This window comes from Lacerta agilis, chromosome 9 (genome assembly GCF_009819535.1).
Source record: "Lacerta agilis isolate rLacAgi1 chromosome 9, rLacAgi1.pri, whole genome shotgun sequence".
NCBI classification, from domain to species: domain Eukaryota; kingdom Metazoa; phylum Chordata; class Lepidosauria; order Squamata; family Lacertidae; genus Lacerta; species Lacerta agilis.
This window is the reverse complement of record NC_046320.1, coordinates 17,091,877-17,115,278: the sequence shown is the minus strand read 5'-3', so window position 1 is coordinate 17,115,278 and position 23,402 is coordinate 17,091,877. Positions and strand designations below refer to the sequence as shown.

Sequence of the window (23,402 nt, the reverse complement as noted above, 5' to 3'; positions counted from 1 at the left end):
AGTTCCCCCTCCACTTTATTTAATAGCAACTGTGACAGAAATGAGATCTCCGTGTTTTATTCTGTGTGACTAACAGTCCTGAATACCCCTAAATTGTCTTCTCCAGACTTCACCTGGTGCCTGGCAGACAGGCACTGCACATTGGAAATCACTAATATCAGAATTGACCTAAGTCATTTTGTTGCCTGAGACAAAAAAACTCAGAACAACAAACACTGTTGCTACTTTGAATAGAGTACCACCCCTTAGCAAATAAGTGGGAGACTTCTGGGCAGATTGACAATTCAATCTGATTCACAAGACACAATCTCCCACACTATTGCTTTCAGTGGTATCCAAACCTGCTGAGGTAACTGCCTCACCTTGTATCATGACAAGGCAGTCTTTGGCTAGAATGCCATATTAATATCTGGATACCAATACAGGTATTTATTAAAATATTTCTTAACTCTCAGGGCATAACAATCGTCACACTGCGGTGTACAACTCCAGAATCAATCACAACAACATGAAATCATTTATCTGAAAACACACAACCGCTTAAAATTAACAGTATGAGTTAAACCAAAGTGCAATTATGAAAAATGTAGTTGAAAATTAAAATACTGTATTTTTCCGTGTATAAGGCTAGGGTTTTCCCCCTAAAAAATAATGTCAAAAATTAGGGGGTGTCTTATACACGGGGCCATCTCCCCACATTTTCTTAAATCTGAGTCCCCCAAAATAGGGGGCGTCTTATACATGGGGGCGTCTTATGGAAAAATACAGTATGTTTCTTTAAAAACAACTAATAATGATGGAGCAGAGCCACATGAATTTCCAGGGAGAATAAATTCCATAAATGCGGAACTACCACCCCAAAAAGCCATGATCCCAATACCCATTGGCCTTCGGGCATCAATCTTAATGCACAGGCAGGCTCATATTGGTACAGATAGTCCTTTAGATAGTCAGGCTCCCAAATCAGTAGTCTCTGATGCAACAAGCAGGAGGTTACACTCTTATTTATGACTTTAGAATGAAAGTGACTATCGTGCTAGTTCCACTTCTAATATCATTAATGCACTTTAGAATCCACGACCATTTCCTTTGGCTGTACTATGAAGATCCCCCTCTCCCAATATGCATATACCTACAAACTTTATAGACTACTTTAACCATCTGGCACAAAACATATGCCACATTTGTTGTATTTCAGATAAAAGACCATTTGGTGTGTTTTGCCTGGTTGGGAATGTCATAAGGTACTAAGTTTGTTAAGTGATAACTAACCAGAATTCATTGAGTATGAGAGTAGGAACCCAAAAGATGCCCGACCATTTATGTCAGTGAGAGTTAAGAACACATTCACAAATGCCTCCCACTGAAACCAATAGGACTTTCCTAGAGTTTCATGCAGGTGGCCTGTGGTGTGGCATGTCCCCATTAAATATCCACATTGAGTTTTCATTGTATTCTATTGCTTCTTTTAGTTCTTATAGTGTATTTTATTATACTGTAATTTGAATTTTATGGAATGAAACAGGCAATGTGGTCAAATACAATATAAGAAATAAAATAAGCAATGAAATACAATGAAAAATGATATACAGTAGCATCTGGCACAGCACGTTACAATTGTGACAAGAGACATAAAAATCATAAGTGGTCCTCCAAGACCACCAGTGGGGGGGTGTAGTTTGGGAACCACTGACATAGGAATACCATGATACTTGAAGCACTAAAAACAGCTCTTTGGATGGAAAAGTATGCTGATGCATCTCAAAGGGCACAAACTTCATGTGTATAATATGGGATTGTTCAAAGCTTATTTGGGATGGCAGAGGAGCTGCTGTCAGATAGAAAGGGCTGCCGTTTCAGATGAGAAACCAGGCACCAACTTCAGCCTTGCAATCTTGAACTAGATTGCAGGCAAGCAGGCTGGGCTTGGTGTTTTTTTATATTATTATCATCATTCACTTCCAGTTTCATGCAGCAGCATCTTATCACTAAATAAAATGCAAATTGGTGCTGACATGTCACATTTGCACTCGGCTTGTTGTAACATTTGTCCTGCAATTTGAATTGAGAATTTCTCTGCTTAGCTGGGCGGCCTTGAATTCTAGAGTTATGATGAAGCAAAACTTCTCCCTATCCACCTCATCTACACTATGCATGATGGCTGGAACACTAGCAGAGGGAGAATGAACGAAACTTGTTTCATGCTCCAGGGTGAGAACCTGCTGTTGTAGATCTTAAGAGGAGACAGGAGTATAGGGGTGCTGTAGGTCAAGTTTGTACGATTTCTCACCCTTTTTTCACCAGCCTCTGGTTATTCTGTTGCCGTTCAGTCGTGTCCGACTCTTCGTGACCCCATGGACCAGAGCACGCCAGGCACCCCTATCCTCCACTGCCTCCTGCAGTTTGGCCAAACTCATGCCAGTCGCTTCGAGAACACTGTCCAACCATCTCATCCTGTCATCCCCTTCTCCTTGTGCCCTCCATCTTTCCCAACATCAGGATCTTTTCCAGGGAGTCTTCTCTTCTCATGAGGTGGCCAAAGTAGTGGGGTTAATGAGCATTTTGTCTGTTAGCTGGTTGGCTACAGTGAGAGGAAAATGCAGTTTCTGCCCCAGGTGGGAGTGTGGGTAGGCTATAACCTGTCCTTCCAGGTGAGAAACATGGGGTGGCTTGATTGATGCTTTCTATTTATTGTCACAAGGTTAACTGAAGTTCCTCACATCATCTAATGTGATAGATTAGTATATTGTGATTTTGCTAATTTATATTGTACTTTTATTATATACCAGCAGTCTTTTGACCTGGTTTGCAGCTTGTTCTGCTGAAACATAAACACACTGATATAAAGATCTGCCTTAGGGCAGGACCCCTCTAGAAGTGCCCAGCTCGGACTAGCGCTTCAACTCAAGTACAGTATAAGGAGAGCCACGGCTTTGAAGCTGGGAGAAAAAACAAAATGCGTCGAAAGAGTGGGGGCGGGGCTTCAGCTGCTGCGCAGGCTCCTTGCGCAGGAGGAGGATGACGCGGATGCGGAAGCGGCTTTATTCGGACGCTCTGATAGAGCGAAGCCTGGCCAGCGCGCGGTCACGTGGCCCCGCTGCGCTCGCAACTTTCATCTGGGGAATCGGCGCGTGCGCAGTTTGGATGGGTAGGGCAGAAAGATGAAGCTGACGGAAAAGTTGCCGGCCGAGGAAAGGCTGAAGGTGAGAACGCGGGGAGGAGGAGGAGGGGGGGGAGGTTGGCCGCTGATTGGGTAAAAAAGGCGCGCTCCCTCTTGCCTGTGTTGGAGGGTTTGCTCTGAGGCAAAGAGGCGCGGGGTGGTTCTGAAGGAGCGACTGCGGTCCGTTCCCAAACTTGGCCCTCCAGATGTTTTGAGATTACAACTCCCATCATCCCTGACCACTGGCCCTGTTAGCTAGGGGTGATGGGAGTTGTAGTCCCAAAACATCTGGAGGGCCAAGTTTGGCCATGCCTGAAAGCCCAGAGTTTTGTCTCCAGCATATGTGTGACGGTTCACAAGCAGGGCCGTCCCCCTTCCCGAATGACCCCAACATCCCTCGGGTTTCATAGGAGCGCTGCTCCTGTTCATGGAGGCTCCATTTGCCTCATGCCAGCAGTTCTGCAGCTTCTGAAGGGTTGATGGAAGGCAGAAGCTGCCATGTGGGCTTCTCTGGTGGAGCCCTGAACTGACAGCATGGCCTCCACAGTAAACTCCTAATGGCTGAGGTCCCTTCGCCCCCACCCAATAAAATATTTTTTAAGATTGTTGGGCATTGCCATTCAAGTAGTGTGTGTGTGTGTGTGTGTGTGGTATGTCATGTGATCAATTATGTGGGCGGGGCTTACCTGTTGGCACCCCTTGTTCTTCAAGTTGGCACCCCTTGTTCTTCACTAATGCACCTGAAAGGGCTCAAAGACATAACACAGACTTGGCCACAGAAACAGCAGGTGATCTCCCAGGCAGGGCCGGTCCACCCATGAGGTGACTGCCTCAGGCAGCAGTTTCCACAGGGGCGGAAGATCCCACTGTAGATCTTTATTGCCCCTCCTTGTTCCCGATGTAGATTTTCACTCACCTCTTCTTCCCAGGTGGGGAAGGAGATGCTATTTTGTGTTTTGCCTCAGATGCCAAAATGTCTCGGGTCAACCCTGAGGACAGATAATTCTGGGCCATCTCCATATGGGGTGGGTTGGTGATCAGATTGTTAAGTCAGTAATTTCAACAGAACCCCTTGTTGGACAGAGGCCTACCCAGAGTCCTGCAGGACCATTTTGTTAATTTTAATTAATTTTGCTTAGGCTATCATTTGGGAGTGATCAAACTGTTGATTGCAAATGATGTGGTGTTGCATAGCAAAGTAGATGTGCAAAGATCCTGTTCGCTACATATAATTACAAACATCGCAAAATACAGCATCAATAAAACCAACAAAATGCAACATCAGTAGAACCAGCTGTCTCTTAAAGCTTTGTTTATACTCATTTCTTCCAGTTCTTTCACAAAGTAATTGATGGGATTTGTGGCCGTGCATACCCGCGATATCAAGACTATAACACTATTTGGAACTTGACCGAATGGATGGAGGTTCTAGAACAAACCTCGGCATATTTCAAAAGTACCGTTGCCAAAGATCGCTCAGATGAAGAGGTATCCACACTTGTTTTGAGACTTTGTAAATAAAGACTCAGTATTGCTATTCTAATTTATGTAATAATATAAACTGTTATGAGAAAGTTATAAGCAGAGCCTTTGTGTATCTGCAACAGGTATCTGCTTCAAAATTAAGCAGAGTTAAGTTCAATTTGCACTTTTCAATTAAAACAGATTATACATGAGTGTGTTCTGTAATTCTTGTAGATTATGAAAAGAATCAAATGAAGTTTAATATGTCTTAAATCTTTCATTTGGGATAATGTTCAGTTAAAGACTTTTCTTCTCAGATGTATTAATCTACACCTGGTAAAACTCATTGAGCTGCCTGTACTTGACTTTTATTCCCAAAATGGTTACCATTTTCCTGATTTTGATATGATGATCTAGAACATCTCTTACTCTGATAGCGAACCCAGTTGGTGAGTGCCAACATAAATTAAGCCAAAATGGGGGCACTGAGAAAAAAGAGGGAGGTACTAGTATGCATGGGGGAACACCAAGGTTTTCAGAAGTAAAAATAATAGTATGCATATATTTTAAGAAACCCAAAAATGAAAGTGGGGGGGAGGGAAATTATCTCAACGAGGAGTGTGTTGCTATAATTGTACAGCCAACAACCACACAGTCATTCCGCTGCTACATGATTAGAGGACTTGTAATCAGATGATCAGGGAACATGAAACAGCTGGAAAAGGGGCAGGTGCAGACACCTGCAGCCAAACCAAGCAGTTTTGTGTTTGCCTCCTCCTGCACTCCCAAGTTGGAGTTTTGCCATGCACTGCTGGATGCCATGTCATTCCTAGCCTGCATTTCTTACAGTCTGCCACATAGTCATTTTCTCTTTCAGGCACTTCCCTACACCATAGTTTTGACAGAGGGGAGGCAGTTTAGGATTTCACAGCTGAGCACATGGAAGGCTTTGCGGGCCCAGCTGCTTGTTACTGGCTCCACGGTTATCAAAGCGGTAGGAGCTGCTCTTGCCTGCGTATCGGTGGTACCCAGTTGCATGCGGTCCTCAGCTGCAAGACTGAGGCCCATATTTTAGTCAGCACTTAGAGTAACGGTAGAACTGGCATTGTTTGCACTTGTAAATACAACAGTTATTTTTTAAAGGCCACATCATTTCTGTGTCTGTTTTGTAGGCACTTCAGCCATTGGATGAGCTGAGTTCTGACTCTCAAAAAGCAGTGGTGACTTGCTTAAAAGGCAGAAAACATGACATCAGGCATGCCCTGATTGAAAGAACAAACGGCATCTGTTCGGCACGCGTCCTGGATTTTGACTGGCAGCTGAAGGTTAGGCTAACAGTTTCATTCCTAACTGTACAGTATAAACAAAATAGAAAATTCTTTCCAGTAGCACCTTAGAGACCAACTGAGTTTGTTCTTGGTATGAGCTTTCGTGTGCATGCACACTTCTTCAGATACACAAGAAGTGTGCATGCACACGAAAGCTCATACCAAGAACAAACTCAGTTGGTCTCTAAGGTGCTACTGGAAAGAATTTTCTATTTTGTTTCGACTATGGCAGACCAACACGACTACCCACATGTACAGTATAAGACTGCTAGATCAAGGATAGTCAAACTGTGACTCCAGATATTGCTGAACGGCAACTTCCTTCAACCATGAGCATTGGCTACAATGGCTCGGGTTAATGGGAGTTGGAATCCAGCAGCATCTGGAGGGTAGCATGCTGACTATCTAGACAAATATATGTGGTCTATGAGACTTTGAAACAGACTATGGCAGATCAACTGAGGGGAGAGGCGGCGGCCTGAGGTTCCCCATGGATCCCTGCTGTATAGTATGTAGTAAAGGTTCCAAACAATTGTTATTAAATGGTTGGTATAATCATGAGAGTTTGTTTCTCGTAAGATTGTGACGAGCCATAGAAAGGAAGTGGGCTATTATGTCTTATGCCAGGGGTCGGCAAGATTTGCCTCGCCTGGGCTGGTTCACTCCAGCGGAAATCCCTCTGTGGGCCGGATCACGCACGCCTGTGATTTCCGGCGTCTGTACAGACGTGATTTCCGGCACTGTGGAAGCGAGTCCCCCACGCCGTGCCAGTTTAGCGCAGCACATGGGGACTCGCCAAGTGGGCGGCTCTGCTCGGGGGAGGCTTGTGGGGTGGTTAAACAACCCCCATGGGCCTTAGGTTGCTGACCCCTGTCTTACGCAGTAAATGAGCGATGTACATAATACAGCATTTCTTCACTCTCCTCAATTGGACTGGTTTACAGCATATTTACTGTATGGTATAATACGTTGTAGCAATGTAACATGCCCATATAATCTACAATTCCCCTTGGATTATATATAGAACATTCAGGTTGTTTATAAGATCTGCATAAGAGGGTCTGTGTTAAATCTATTATAGTAGTTTGGTCACATTAATGAGAATTATGCAGCTGGTAGTTTGCAGAACATCTGGCCATCATGCAAAATGTTTGCTCAGAAGAGTGATTACTCTTCTAATGTGCTTCTGCTTGCTTCGCTGTGGTTATAAATTGGCTCTTGCTTAAATTTGTTCTGGAAGCCATTAGATAAAGAGAGGTGCTTTTTGTGCCTTATTGGAGTTCTTAAAAGCTTTATTTGTTCAATGCGAACATTTCGGCAGGAACCTAATTGAGAAATTGTGAGCCTTTAATCTGTAGGCACACATGACTCATCATTTCTGAAGGGCTTGCAACTTTTCTTTATGGCTAAGGTTTAAATTATAAATTTGGTTAATCTGCAGTTCTTTCCCCTGTTGTTAATTTGAGTTCATTACGTGTGCAAATGTGTGCATATTTTCAGCCTTTATGAACAATACCTACAGCCAGACCTCCTTCTGTACCTTCAGGTATATATGTTGATTATAAACCCCATCAAACATGTTTGCAGCTAAACCCTAAAAATACCTTCTTGGAAGTGAGACCCTTTGAAGTCTATGGGAGTATTTGCTAATATTTCTGTTCTTGAAAGCATGCTTATGACAGCAACTGAGCAGACTGGAGAGGCATATATTGTCTGACAGGTTGTATTAGCACTGCCAGTGAGCACTTTGACAAATTGCAGTGAATCCTGGAAACCAAATAATTACTCTGATGGAGTAAGAATGTTTTCTGAATAGATAGTCTTGCTGCTTTATTGTGGATTATTCCCTTGCTAGGTTGGGATTGTTATGAAACTTCCCCGCGGGGGCAAGTTGTGAGACTGACCCCCAGGGCGGGACGAAGCCTCTGTGCCTTCCTGGCTACTTGAGTCCAGGGGCACATTAGTAATATGTGATTGTTCCCAGCTTGAAAACAACACACACAAGCCTTTAAGGCTAAAACCTACTTTATTGTAGATAAAGTGCAGAATATGCCTCTGCGTAGCCAGCTCATATATTCAGAGCTGTCTGTAATACGTCCAGCATCTCTCGAGCCAGAACAGAAAGTAAAGAATACAACAGTACATTACAATAACATCACATGTGTGGGAAGGCTGGTATGACCAGTGGTTTTCTCACAGTATGAAACATGACTCATAGTCAGGTGACCTCGCTGCTGAGGCTTTTCGCAGCTCGGCTTGTAATAATATCACAACAGGGATAAGCAATGTATTACATGTGGACAGCTTCTGTCTGGCCATAGTATCCAAGCCCAGTTGATTCCATAATGTGTGGACTTTTGTGGGTCACACTGGGGATCCCACCCCCTGCTATATTTTTGGCAGTTCTGCTTTACAATAATCTATATGTATAAATATGAATTCATGTATTTATTTAGGATACATACCGCTCTTCAACACAAGTCAACACATTCTCAAACTGTACAAGGTGGCTTAAAATCTTATTTCAGTAAAGTTTTCATAGCAGGGATGGGCTTCCACAAGTATATTTCCCACCCTAGAACAAAGGAACAGATCCATTTATGATACTTGGGTTCTGGGTGCTTTGGCCTTGGTGGGTCTGGGGGCAGATCCCTCTTTCTGTAAATAGCAGTGTCTGCATTGAAGGCTCTCTCACCACACAGGTCTTCCTAGAGACAGCTCACCTGATGGCAGCTAGAATTCGGGAGGAAGACATGTAGTTGCTCTCCTCCCTTGCTAATATCAGTGGGGGAACTCTTGGCCTCTATGTTTTATTGTCACTTTAAAAAAAGTCAAATTCACATCCTTTAACTGGGTTATTTCCAGTGGAAATTTCACTCCAGCTGATTTGAAACCTGTGTATTTGCTCCATATAGAAAGCTGCTCAGATCGTTGTTGTTGTTTCTGATTTAAAAAAAAAATGGTCCAGGGTTCTCTGTTACAGGAGGATACCCTGAATGTACCGGTACATCTTCATGACTATATAGTTAGTATAAATAACTTTTTATCAGCCTTTCAGAATCTGCTCACTGTGTTGTAAAAGTGCTATCATAACTGACCTAAGCTGGTTTTTTATAATTATTCTCCTGTATAGCTTGCTCTCTCTAGTGATAAACTTTCCATGCTGCAAATGCCACTTCTAAACCTTGATCTGGATTTGACAGAGAATGGTAACCTCAAGCCGTACTCCATAGAAATGAATAAGGAAGAGCTGCAGAACCTAATAAGTTCACTGGAAGCAGCCAATAAGGTGTGTATCACATTATTTTAGAAAGCTGAAATTATCCAAATGATTTCCCTGATAAAACTAGCAACAGTTATTTGTATGCAAAGAGTACACTTTATGGGATGTATCCTACAAAGTTGTCCTGTTGATGCAACGACTTCTGCCTGTGCAACAGTATGTCCTCTCCCTCTCCTCTCCTCTCCTCTCCTCTCCCTGCCTTCCTCTTGCCCTCCCCATTTGCCCTGGAGGGCTGGAGGAACCCACATAACAGATTGGGGGGCACAGGGAGAGGAAAAGAAGGAAGTCCTTGTACCAATAAGACAACTTTGCTGGGAAAAAGCCCTCTGTCATTATGTAATAGGAACCTTATCTGGGGCTAGGGGAGACTTGTTTAGGTCATATCAGTTAGAATATATTTGTCTTAGGACAAGGATGGGGAACCTGTGGCCCTCCACAACATAATTCAAATGCAATGGGAAGTTTTGCTAGTGTTAGCAGTGGGGTTACTCAGCTGTCTTTAATTCAAAATACTTCACTATGGGTGGCAAGATCTTTGGAGTCCCTTTCAGTTCTGACTTCCTGCCCTTGTTTGTTGCCTTGGAAATGTCTCTTCTGGCTGAAAGTGCTATGGAAGTGTGGAAGAAGATTACCAACCCACCCCTTAGTTGTGTGAAAGCCATTAGAGACTTATTTTATCCTTTAGATGAGAAGACACAAAGGCAAAAAAATGTGTGGGTGTAAGTTTGAAATGTATTCAAACATTTTAAAAGGCTGTGTGAGCCATTGTCTGAGCATGAGAACCTACAGAGTTGTTATGCGTTGCTACTTAGACTTACTGCTTCCAACTTTTGTATTCCTCTTGAAGGTTGTTCTGCAACTGAAATGATTCCGCTATCAGAAGTGTCGGTGATAAGAAAATAGGCGTGTATTCTTCAAAACAAAAGGAACTGAAATGCTTCTGAAGTGCTGAGGATGACGCATTAAAGTGAGAGACGGAAAGATGTTATTCACAATCTTACTGAGAGAACAACTCTTGATCTCTGCTAGGCCAAAATAAATGCAAAATCACATTGTGGCTAACTGGTAAACATATGTTTGATAGACTGCTGCATTTCTGAGAAGTTTTGAGTGCCATGTTAAAGCATTTGTTGGAGATCCTGAAGATAGGGGTGGACTTCGTCTTATCATGTTACTAACAAGCAGCCAACAGTTACCTGAAATAACTTGATGCAAACATTCCTTTTCTTATTCTCTTGGGATATATGCAACTACATTGCAGACTAGGACTGTGAAAAATATTTTATACTTAAAGACACAATTTTCTGTTATATTTTGGAACTGCATAAAAAGAGGTTTTGTTTTGCAGATTGAGCTCTGTTAAACACAATAGAAATGCAATAGTGGATTGAACATGCCTATCACCAGACCATTTTAAGCATTCTACTTGGCTCTAGCTTGTAATGTGCTTCTGTGTGAAATAAATTGATTTCTCTTAAATATTAAAAGTCGGGCTGTGAAACAGTACAGTTTAAGCCTACACAACTACCCCCGATTGGTGTGATCTAGCTGATTTTTGCTTATCAGAATAATTGCTGGTAGACTGTTTAAGTGAGCACATGTCAGCCCATGATTGCAAACAATAGACTCCTTAGAGTTTGCACTATAACCTGTATGTATCTATGTAACCCACTAAAGAAAGTTATTGAAAGAAAACTTCCAAAGCACTTGTCCTTTCTCCTTACAAAGCACCCTAAACCATTCTGAACTAGTTCAAAGAAAGTCAGTACTTTTTTGTGGATTGCAAGGCCATGAGAATTTGCCTTGAAGGTCTCTGTCTGCAAATAGCCACCATCATGTGATAGCCTAACTTACCTGTGAGCTGGTCTTTGGGTTGGCTGCAAAGGTATCTGGGTAGATGGATAGTGCCACACTTAAGGTTTTTATTTGTGTATCCATTTTGTTGAGAATTGGAGAAAAGACTCACAAATTGGTGAATACCTATAGTATTGCTGGAATAAGGTAATATATCATTTCCTCTGTATAATTAAAATGCTTCTGAGTTATGGAGAAGATCCATTATTACCACATGTTGCTGCACCAGAACTTCAATGCCAATATGGAAAGGAGTATTTTTCAAATGCTTAAAGTGTCTGTATTATTGACTGATAAAACATGACCTGAGAAGAGATGTAGCAAGATCATTTTTTTTCATGAGTTTTTTTTTTAAGGTATGGGGAACAAATTTTTCATTGTTTTATTTTCGCACACACACACAAAGCCTCATAATGCATGCTTGAAATCTCCATATAAAATTTCAAGCTGTACAGTGGAAAAGTTTTTTTTAAAAATGTTTATTTGGTTACTAGGAATACATCAGCTAATGAAATTTACATTTTATTACATTTACAGAAGCTATGAAAGCTGGTTTAATGATAAAAACTTAAATAATGCTACTTCATTTGCATCCCCCCCCCATTCCTGCAGCATTTAAAAGGGAAGTCTGGAAAATAAAATACTGAGTAAAAGAACAAGGGGATGGTAGTTTCTGTACTACAGCAAAAAACAAAAGACCCCCACAATTTCTCTGAGTACTGTGTTTCAGAATTGACTTTTTTCTAAAATACATAAAGACTAAAATCAAAATATGTGAAAAAGTTGGGACTAGAGAAGGGGAACGAGAGATGGCACCAGGCATGTTGACACTTTTAAAAGGAGAGGCTGAAAAATCTTCATACTTAAAGGAACAGCCATATATGTGTACCTGAATGTTATGTTGCATCCAATATGTGGATGAACAAATGGTCCATCATAAATGAAGAGCATGATATAAAGAAGGATGGCTCTTGTGTTGCAGCTTATTGGATCGGAATGATGCAATCCTGGGCCATTTTAAAGATCTGCAGTCTGACTATGCCCCTGATCAGTCTGTGATGATGCAGTGAATGGTCAGTACTGGTGAGACCTAGGTCCATATCCTTCCGTGGTCATGAAGGTCACTGGATGGGTTTGAGAAAGTTAGTAAGTTAGTATTTATCAACCTGGCTTGTCTTGTAGGATTGTTGGGAGGTTTATCCCAGGTGTACACTGCAAAAAGGTAAAGGTACCCCTGACAGTTAAGTCCAGTCGCGGACGACTGGGGTTGCGGCACTCATCTCGCTCTATAGGCCGAGGGAGCCGGCGTTTGTCCGCAGACAGCTTCCAGGTCATGTGGCCAGCATGACTAAGCCGCTTCTGACGAACCAGAACAGCACACGGAAACGCTGTTTACCTTGATGTGCTTTCGAACTGCTAGGTGGGCAGGAGCAGGGACTGAGCAATGGGAGCTCACCCCGTCTCGGGGATTCGAACTGCCGACCTTCTGATCGACAAGCCCCAGGCTCAGTGTTTTAAAGCACAGCGCCACCCGCATCCCTGTACACTGCAAAAGTGTATACTAAAAATGAGAGAAATAGGTGAACACAGACCATCATTTTAATATAAGGTGCAATTTAGGATTGTTTTGTAAAAAAACAATTCTAAATTACAAATGGCTGTCATTACAAGGAGACCCAGTTAGCCACACGAAGATTACTCTGAATGCCACTACCAACTGTGTGTTGGTTTAGAACAAGCAGTAGGTGACGAAGAGTGAATACTGTCTGCTTAACAAGGATCATGATCCATTAATGCATGGGTAGGCAAACTAAGGCCCAGGGGCTGGATCGGGCCCAATCGTCTTCTCAATCCGGCCCGCTGACGGTCCGGGAATCAGCGTGTTTTTACATGAGTAGAATGTGTCCTTTTATTTAAAATGCATCTCTGGGTTATTTGTGGGGACTGCCTGGTGTTTTTACATGAGTAGAATGTGTGCTTTTATTTCAAATGCACCTCTGGGTTATTTGTGGGGCATAGGAATTCGTTCATCCCCCCCCCAAAAAAAATATATAGTCCGGCCCCCCACAAGGTCTGAGGGACAGTGGACCGGCCCCCTGCTGAAAAAGTTTGCTGACCCCTGCATTAATGTTTAGAGAGCAAGCAGATGTGCATTCACTTTGGTAGCAAATAAGCAACATGCGAAATGTGGTGAAGAAATAGCTTGCTTCTGTCTTGGTTGAACTAACTTCTGTTCACCTAAGTCTGTTAAAAAAAAGTGCCTGTTCTGTGCAGATTCATATTTTCTTGGATATGGGTGCTCAGCCTGTTTATCTACAGACACTAGATACTACAATGTTAAGTACTTCACACAATGTAAGTTATGGGGTGACAAATATGATAGACATAGTTTATTGAAAAGGATGATTCCTCTGTCAGACTACACAGCTGTTATTCCTGTGGGTTTCTTTTGCCATGATGCGTGGCTTGCAAAATATGTACAAAATACCCCCCCCCAAAGCAGTGTTTTGAATGAAGGCTGCAAGAACAAGGTCACAAACCAGGGAGTTTTCTGGCACCAGCCCTTCATTGCTGGACAGAAAGGTGTTTTCTCATTTCTCAGGAGTTTCGTCTTGGCCAAATCACAGCACCCGCACACTGACTTTTGTTATAAACAGGGTCCAGTATGCATGCCAAAGGTAAAAATCTAGCACAGATATTAAACATTAAAAACTTTGTTTTAAACAAAGGATGGGAAGCTGTTCGTCCTATGGTGATAACACCGTTTTAGCTGTTGCAAGGTTTAGAAGAAAATTTCACAAATGCTGCTATGGAACACACTGCTTTTTCTTGTTTTGCAGTTTAACTTTTAAGATAGCCAAGAATGAACTTTGCACCTCAAAGTGAAAAGATGCCACTGCTCTCTTGCAATGAATGAGAACTCAGCAAGAGTAAATGGAGCTTGTACAGGAGACCTTTCTGGTGAACCTTGTCCTATACTAGATCAGTTGAATCAGCATATGAAAATAATCACAGTATTGTGGGCTTTACAGGTTTTTTCAAAACATACAAAAATGTACAGTTACTCCCAGAAAACACCTTTGGAAAAATATTTAAAGAACATTTGTGTTGACAGCAATAGAGTCTAGTGCTACATTATGCAGGATGTGCAAAAACAAACAAACATGCAGTTATTTACAGTAAGGAAACAGAAGCCTAACAAAAATTATAAAATGCTCACACTCTAAAAAGTTAGACGTGGGATGTGTAAAAAGCCAGTACATAAATTCACATTGCATTAACAGATCAGGAATTTTAATCAGAAAATGCAGCATATCTGTATACAAAATAGAAAAGTTAATCATAAAAAATTAGTCTATTTTTCCTCTCTTGGCATTTTGTTGATTTTATTTCCTAGAAATCTTTCCTTTCGTTTTAGAAAACAAATATTTAAAGGGATCCTTTTAGCAAGTGAACTCCAGAAACTTCATGTATAAAAGCTCTTTCATGTCGAATAAATGGTTTGGAAAATGTGTTTGCAATGAAAATTCAGCTGGAATTTATAAGTTTTTTTATAATTAAAAACTAACTCAAAATATTTCTTTAAAATACATAAATGAGATTGAAACAAGCCACAGAGAAAGGCTGCCCCCCACCTTCTTAAGGAGATTCTGTAATGTGTGTAATTGTATTAGGGCCTTGTTTTTATTAGACAAATTAAAAAATTAAAAACAGTTACTTGGAAATGGTTCGTTTGTTGCTGGAAGTGTGTTTTGATGACCACACCAAGTTGGTTAGGGACAATTTAAAGTTGTGAAACTGGCTTGGGGAATATAATCTCGGTGTGTAGGTGTTTTAGATAGATTTGAACCACTGTATCATGTGGTTCATCTTTGCCTTTGGATAAGAGTTTCACTTGATGGCCTCGTCCTAATAGTAGCCAGGGACACCTAATACTCTAAATTGTTTAGGCCAAATTTCTAGATTTCTTGCGGATTGAGGCCTGTAGAGTTCAGATACGTTGCCTCAGTTTCCATCCCTGATATATTTCCATTATTAATCAGCTGCTCAAGCCACAACGACAATCCTCCCCATTTCGTTTTTAATTAGTTGGCAAGTTTATACATAAAAAGTTTATGCAATTGTTCTTCAAGATACTTAGCAAGTACTGTACAAGGTCAACCCAAGCTATCCTGGCTAACGAGCGGTTGCACCAGGCTGATTCACTGATGTCTATAAAGGCACCAATGGTAGACCAAGAGTAGTGATGAAAGACCAAGAAAGGCCCCATCATTTGCAAATGCAACCAGGTGGCAAATGGGCAGCTCCATGCTTATGCAAGGAGGTCCTGATCGCTTAATGATACGACACGATAGGAATATAAACCATAAAATATGGCAACCTGTCTGCACAACTTGTGACCCACCAAGCTGTTTACAATCCCCACAACCATGTTCAGCCAAGAACCTGATAGACCTCAAATTTTGCTGCCTGCCTGTGACTGCACAAAAGGGTGGGACCATTGATAACAACCTGTAGGCTTAGCAGAACACAAGCTATAGAGACCTGACTGCAGGACAAGCCAAAATGGTGCCCTTATTTTTGGACATTGGCAACTGGGGGGGGGCACTGTATTGGTTACCACCACCCTATCCTACCATGTTCTTCTGTGTGCATTCACGTAAATGAAAATGTATTTGCAGCAAAAGGAATACAGAGCAGGTTATTGACCAAGAACAAAGCTTCATTTTATTGTTCCACACACTAATAAAACTATATAATCAATGCTTTCGTATATTCTTTCCTCCTCCAGTTCTACTACTACCCTATATTTAATGTGTCTTGTTCCTTTTTTATGCAGGAAGGGTAATTTCAAACATGGGACTCTCATTAAAGCAATGGTTAAACAATTTCACAGAATGTATGCTGTAATGACTTGCTGGGTTTACATATTGGGTAAATTGCCACCTGACTCCCTAATGACTCATGCAAGAAATGGCACAAGTGGATTTACCACCTTGTTATCTGTGGCAAAATGATGCATCTCTCATGGAATTAGCTGATAAGATACACACTTTTGTATGATTTCCTATCTGCAGAAAAAATGTTAGATAAAGCCCATTAGTGATTCTAGTCAGGGTAGACTTTTTAAAAGGACATTTCTGCAATGTAATCCATTTCCATTCAGAAGGAAATCCTGGTTAAGTTCACTGGAACTTACTCCCAGATGAATGTGTTTAGGATTTGCAGCCTTACAATTGTATAAGCAGCTAGCTAGGAATTGGTGGAAAGGGGGACTGAAGAGACTAGAAGGTTAGCAAATGGTGATTAGTGCTTCATCTTAATTTTAAAGTGCTTTGACCCTGATGGTCTCTTGTTCCATAAGCTTCTGCCCCTCATATTACAGTCAGAGTCCTAGAGTCAGAATGTATAGCCATGCTCCTCCTCAAACTGTAATCACTCTTATCAACCATACAACTTGATGGATTTCTTTAGTTGTTGGTGCCACTTTGCTTTTAATCTTAGAGTGGCACCAGAGATAAGCTTTGGCTCTCAAAGGGGTGGTAAATAAAAGACGAATGAAAGCACACACTCTCTTTATCGTCATAGGAGAGCATTTTTCATTTGGAAATTTTAAAGCAAGCCGTACTGTATTCTTCTTCTTTTTTTTTAGCTCTTTGTATTGATTATATGTACCCCAACTTCCAAAAGCTGGCAGCAATAGTGAATCAAGCTATAGAGCTATTCTCCCTGTTGCTGAATCTTTAATTCAAAGCCACTGGTTAGGTTTTTAGAGGTGTATCCAGATGTACTGTATGGGCAAACTTTCTCAATGCCACAAGAATTTAAGCGTCTCCATATTCACAAAAAAAGAGGAACAGATGAAAGTCCAGCATTTGAGAACTAGGCAATGGAGAAGAATTCGTTCCAGTAAATGTCAGCTTTAGAAGATTACGATGCTGTGTCTTCATGCCTATTTGTACAGTCATTTTGGAAAAGAAGCAGGCTTTCAAAAATTATAAATTGAAACTGAAATTCCAGCAAAGCCGCGTACAGTTTCAACATGAAGAATATTGGCGTTACTCAGTTACTTCATGGGATATCGTCCAACCATTTTCCTGAGTCTCTCCTGTATTATCTGCATATACGCTCCAAACTGACAGCACATGGCAGTAAATTAGCTTTTTTTCAGGGTCCATTTGTGTAGAACATTTTTTTGGGGGAATATCTTTTTTAGGCATCAAACCACCTCCCCCCCCATTACCCTCATTTTAATAATAAAAAAGTTTGCCTCAGTTCAAAGAAAATTGAACCAAGGTTTGTATGAATAAGGCACTTTGAGGATATGTTGTTTTCATGGATACTTTTTTCATGGATTTAGATAATACTCAAGCATGGATGCATAGAAAGGCACAATGTGAGTGAAACCTATTGGCTCAAATTTAGTGCTACTTTTAAAAAGAGCTTAAGATTCTGCTTCCTGTTTGGCACTTTGGGTTATTTCTTTAGCTGTCAGAATTTTAGGAGAACATTATAACAGATAAATAAGGAATGGGAGTCTTGCTGGGATAACACTGCATTTGGGAATCGAAACCAGGGCTGGCCCAATGCATTTTGGGAGGGAATTTGAAATGCAGCGGAAGTGTTACATGCCTGCTGGGTGTGGTTTGAGAGAGGTGATGATGTGCCTTGTTACTCTTGAAGAAGAGAAGAAGAGTTTGGATTTGATATCTCGTTTTGTCACAACCAAAGGAGTCTCAAAGCACTAACATTCTCCTTTCCCTTCCTCCCCCACAACAAACACTCTGTGAAGTGAGTGGGGCTGAGAGACTTCAGAGAAGTGTGACTAGCCCAAGGTCACCCAGCAGCTGCATGTGGAGGAGTGGAGACACGAACCTGGTTCACCAGATTACGAGTCTACTGCTCTTAACCACTACACCACACTGGCTCTCTTGGCTCTAAGGAGATCGTTCAAATCAAATACGGAAGGCCTTGAAATTTCAAAATGTCCTATCATTTTTTTTAAAAGTTCTGCTCTAGTAACTCTAGCTCTAGATGATGGTAGCACTGTGTTAACCCAAGCTGTGGTTTTCACTTCTCTGATAAGATGTTCACTAGTGAGACTGAATATATGGAAGTCCATCATTTTCCAGCAAAGAGGCTCGGCTAAAACAAATGTCCTGGGAGATAGGAGGCGAGCAACATCGTGTATTTGTTGATTCTTGCTTTGTTTATTGGGAACAATTTATCCATTGTCAGTAAGGCACTTTCAGCCCCATCTCCATAGATGCTTAATAAGAAGTTCTGCTTATTTCAGTAGGATAGCATTTTAAGTAACGCAAAAAGTTGTGAGTGACTTCATCTTAAATTACACATAGGAAGAGCTGGTGATTCATTTTGAAGATCCAAACTATAACCGAACATTCCACATTCCTGAGGCACAGAACCCTAGCATGTTCATGATATATGTGTAGCATCAGTAACCATATTTATATGTGATATCAAGCACAAGGGACCTATCCAGGTCACCACTTTCGATACCACACCTGGGAAAGAATAGCAGTACCAAAGATTGGGCAGGAGTAGGTCTTAAATGCTCATGAAATGGCACATGAAGTCAATGTTGGACAGGAAAATGGCAAGTTTTGAAATTGATGTGCAAAAAATAGCTTTGTGGTGACTTCATCAAAAGTGTCAATAGAGTCTTGGGAGACTCATCATGTATTCACCAAACTAATGACCCTCCACATCGGATGAGTTATCATCCCCAACTGCAAATAACATGCCATGCATGACTAGGTGCATATATGGGTGTACATGCATCCTACTAAAAAAGGGTGGTAATGGTAAAAAGTACTGTAGGCATTGGGTATAGGTGTATACACATATACTTGCCTTTCCACCGGTCCCACATAATGATGAATGCATGATCTGGGTGCATGTGCATGAGTTCACTAAAACAACATAGAACAGAGATGTGAAATTTGTAGCTCTTCAGATTTTGCTAGACTCCAGCTCCCATCAGACCTAGCTGGTGTGAGATAAACAAGTCACAGAGAGCTACTGTTGCTCCTACCACCTCCTCTGGGCCAGCCTGTAAAAGGCCTCATTCTACTTGGAAAAGCTCTGCCAGATGACATAATGGGGATGCAATGGAGGCAGCAAATTATGCCTTTTTTTTTTTTGCTGCCTTCACTGCCACTAGGTAGGCTCGATAATGAGCTCTTACCAGTGTTCAGTTGTATTCATTTGGATCTTTCCTCCACTTGCGTTCAAGCCGTCTCCCAGCTTGTTTCCTCACCCTAAGCACTGAAGTATACCAGGGGGCCAAACAGGCTCCATGAAGTGGGAGAGGGCGCTCAGGGGCGATCGTGTCAATAGCCAGAGCCATTCGGGCTTTCCAGAGGTCGGCCAGGGCTTGAATAGGGGTGCCAGTCATATTAGCCGGAAACCCCCCCCAGAACTGTTTGGAATCCCACTGGATCCATCAGGCTCTGAGGGTGGACTTTCCTAATAGGTCCCCCGCCTCTGTAGAGGGCGAAAGGTGCTGACAGCCTAAATCTCAACAGGATGTGATCGGACCATGACAAGAGACTAATGTCAGTGTCCCCCACTTTCAAATCATCCTCTTCCTGCCCAGTCAACAAAATAAGGTCCAGAGTGTGCTGTGCCATGTGCATTGGGCAGGTTACATGTTAGGACAGCCCCATAGTTGTCATGGCAGCCATGAAGTCCTGAGCTGCCCTAGAGCCAGCTGCTTCAGCATGAATGTTGAAGTCTCCCAGAACCAGCAGTCTGCCTCTGAGACCATCTCTGTTAGCTCAGGCAGGGAGACTGCTGGGCAGTGAGGCAGGCAGTAAACCAGCAGAATCCCTAATCTGTCCTGATTGCCCAATGCCAGGAACACACAATCTAGATCCCTCCAACCCGACTGGACAGAAAGCCTGGAGATAGAGAATCTCTACGAACCACAGCAACTACCACTCCCTGACCTTCAAGTCTGGCCTGATGCTGCACTGAGTATGCAGGTGGGCACAGCTGAGTGAGACCAGCTATGCCTTGTTCACCCACACAGATTTCAGTGATACATTGGACTGAATGTAATGGACTGGATGGGAGCCAACAAACTGAAACTCAATCAAGATAACACTGAGGCACTGTTAGTGGGTGGTTCTCTAGACAGGATGGGTGGGAGATCACCTGCTCTTGATGGGGTTACACTTCCTCTGAAGGAGCAGGTTTGTAGCTTGGGGGTCCTCCTGGATCCTTTGCTGTCCCTCGAGGCTTAGGTGGCCTCAGTGGCCCGCAGTGCCTTTCATCAGCTTCGGCTGGTGGCCCAGCTATGCCTATATTTGGACAGAGATAGCCTAACTACTGTTGTCTATGCTCTGGTAACCTCAGGGTAGATCACTGCAGTGCGTTGTATGTGGGGCTGCCTCTGAAGACGGTTCGGAAACTTCAGCTAGTGCCAGAATTTAGTGGCCAGGTTGCTCATCGGAGCAAGACGGTTTGAGCATATTACACCGATCCTGGTCCAATTGCAATGGCTACCAATTAGTTTCTGGGCCCAATTCAAAGTGTTGGTTTTGACCTATAAAACCTTAAATACCTCAGTACCGCAATACCTCAAGGGCTGCCTCTTTCCATATGAACCTACTGGTATCCTGACTTTGTGTGCCTCCTCCTCGAGAGGTCCAGAGGGTGGCAACATGAGAACAGGCCTTCTCTGCAGTGGCTCCCAGTCTGTGGAATGCTCTCCCCAGGGAAATTTGCCTGGTGCCTTCATTATACACCTTTAGGTGTCAGGCAAAAATGTTCCTTTTTAACAAGGCATTTGGTTGATTTGATTGATATCCTATGCCCTTTTAAAATGTGGTTTTTTGGGGGGGGGGCTATTAGGTTGTTGTTTTTATTTTGATTATGTATTTTGTGGTTTTATATTTTGATTTTATTCTGTGAACCACCCTGAGACCTCCAGATATAGTACAGTATGTTTATATATATATATATATATATATATATATATATATATATATATATATATACCCATGTCCCCTCACCTTGGGAGGAACTAGGTAATCAAGTCATTGTTGTCTTCCAGTCTACCTGATGAACTCATCATGTGAAAAGGTTTGAGCTGGTTACTCCAGTTTAGCCACACGGCTCTATTCCTATAATTTAGGAACTTCCACCACTTTTTATCTAAGCCATGTTTTAATGCCTGTGCAACTTTCTAAAGCAGGTGAATTTGATCTTTGGAGAGTTTGTAAGCAAACCATTTTTTTTAACTTACCAAGTATGTGGCCTTTTCCTATGCCTGGGGGAAGAGGGACATGTTGAAAAGAGATCTATTAAGGGGACATTTTAGAACCCTGCCATGCCAACAACCCCATTCAGCCATGAGGCTCACTGGGAACCTTGGGCCAGTCACCATCTCTTAGCCTAACCTACTTCACAGGGTTATTTGTGAGGAGAACTGTGTACACCACCTTGAGATCTTGGAAGATAAAGATATTATATAAATGCAATAAGTAAATAATGAACTCACTTGGAGGGTCACATATTTTAAAGATCTAACGGCCTGTATCTCCACATTTAATTTTGCTGCATATTTTGTGATTATAAATCCCCGCTTGGGTTCTCTCACCAAAGAGCACTTGCCCCAATTTTGGATCTTGGCACCCAGGAATTCTCCTTTAATCTTTATCTATACAGTGGTACCTCAGGTTACATACGCTTCAGGTTACAGACTCCGCTAACCTAGAAATAACGCTTCAGATTAAGAATTTTGCTTCAGGATAAGAACAGAAATTGTGCTCTGGCGGCACAGCGGCAGCAGGAGGCTCCATTAGCTAAAGTGGTGCTTCAGGTTAAGAACAGTTTCAGGTTAAGAACGGACCTCCAGAACGAATTAAGTTCTTAACCCGAGGTACCACTGTATCTATATCTATATCTATATCTATATCTATATCTATATCTATATCTATATCTATATCTATCTATCATGTACACCAACATCCAGCATGGCCAAAGATCGTGGGTGATGAAATTCCAACTGGGGTTCCTTGCATTCTGGGGTGGGGCTGGGGTACCATGGAGTTGGGGAGGGGGCATTTGACCCTTTACTGGATTGCACCCTGCATCATGTGACTTCCATTTACACTAGGAGGGAAACTCCTAGTGGTACCAATGACAGCTTCCCTCCTAGGATAAGTAGCAGCCATGAAAGAAGAAGAAGAAGAAGAAGAGGAGGAGGAGGAGGAGGAGGAGGAGGAGGAGGAGGAGGAGGAGGAGGAGTTTGGATTTGATATCCCGCTTTTCACTACCCGAAGGAGTCTCAAAGCGGCTAACATTCTCCTTTCCCTTCCTCCCCCACAACAAACACTCTGTGAGGTGAGTGGGGCTGAGAGACTTCAAAGAAGTGTGACTAGCCCAAGGTCACCCAGCAGCTGCATGTGGAGGAGTGGAGACACGAACCCGGTTCCCCAGATTACGAGTCCACCGCTCTTAACCACTACACCACACTGGGGGTGACTATCCAGATCAGCACTGCAAGCTTCCTCCTCGCTGCCCCTCTCCACACAAAGCCATGGCTGCCTATTAACTAAAGGGAAAAAGGAACCCAAGCAGACAGTGGCCAATTGTGTAATTCAGGGGTCACCAACCTTTTCGGGCGCATGGGTATACCCTCACAAGAGAGAAACTGCTACAGGTACCAGAAACACGCATTACAACCAAGCACACACCACAGGCTGTTCTATTGCCTATGTTAGAATGCTTTTATCAAGCCTAATTTCAATTGGGAGTGGGGAGCAGGGAATCATTTGGGCGCTTGTGAATTCATGTGTGCACTCAGGCACCAGTCATTGGTGACCTGTGATGGAATGCCACATCTATTTTAGCTCCTAAAAAGAGAGAAAAATGTCCTCTGATAGGGGTCAGGAATTGCTAATAAAGACTGCAGTGTGTTCTCACAAAACTAACACCATGACAGAGCGGGAAAGGCAAAATCTGAATTGGCACTTATTTTCTTCCAGCAACCCTTACCGGTATTATGTAATTTTGGTGCAGCTTCACTTGTGCTGTAGACCAGCCACCGAGCCCAGATCCCAAAGACACACATTAGGTGTTCTGTCAAACAGAGATTTCCTTAAAATAGTTGTATGAGATTAAGTCGATTATTGATTAAATCCGCATACATCTGCATATAAACGAAGCTATAGAATTTGAAGAAAGAAAAGCATACTTTGCTTTCAGAGAATTATGGTTATGTTGTAGCAGGCATTCCTGCAGTTTTGAAAGAGGCATTGCCTTCATAGAAGTCTGTTTCTAA

At 42.3% G+C, this 23,402-nt stretch overlaps 1 protein-coding gene across 1 annotated transcript; it reads left to right on the top strand.

Annotated features, from left to right (window-relative positions):
• Nucleotides 1-3,099: 3,099 nt before the first annotated feature.
• On the top strand, nt 3,100-10,756 carry COMMD8 (COMM domain containing 8). The gene is made up of 5 exons (XM_033160519.1): nt 3,100-3,203; nt 4,493-4,648; nt 5,797-5,949; nt 9,086-9,241; nt 10,083-10,756. Exons 1-5 carry the CDS (start codon nt 3,162-3,164, stop codon nt 10,101-10,103), a joined length of 528 nt encoding a protein of 175 aa, XP_033016410.1. The 5' UTR covers nt 3,100-3,161; the 3' UTR covers nt 10,104-10,756.
• The last annotated feature ends 12,646 nt before the right edge of the window (nt 10,757-23,402 follow it).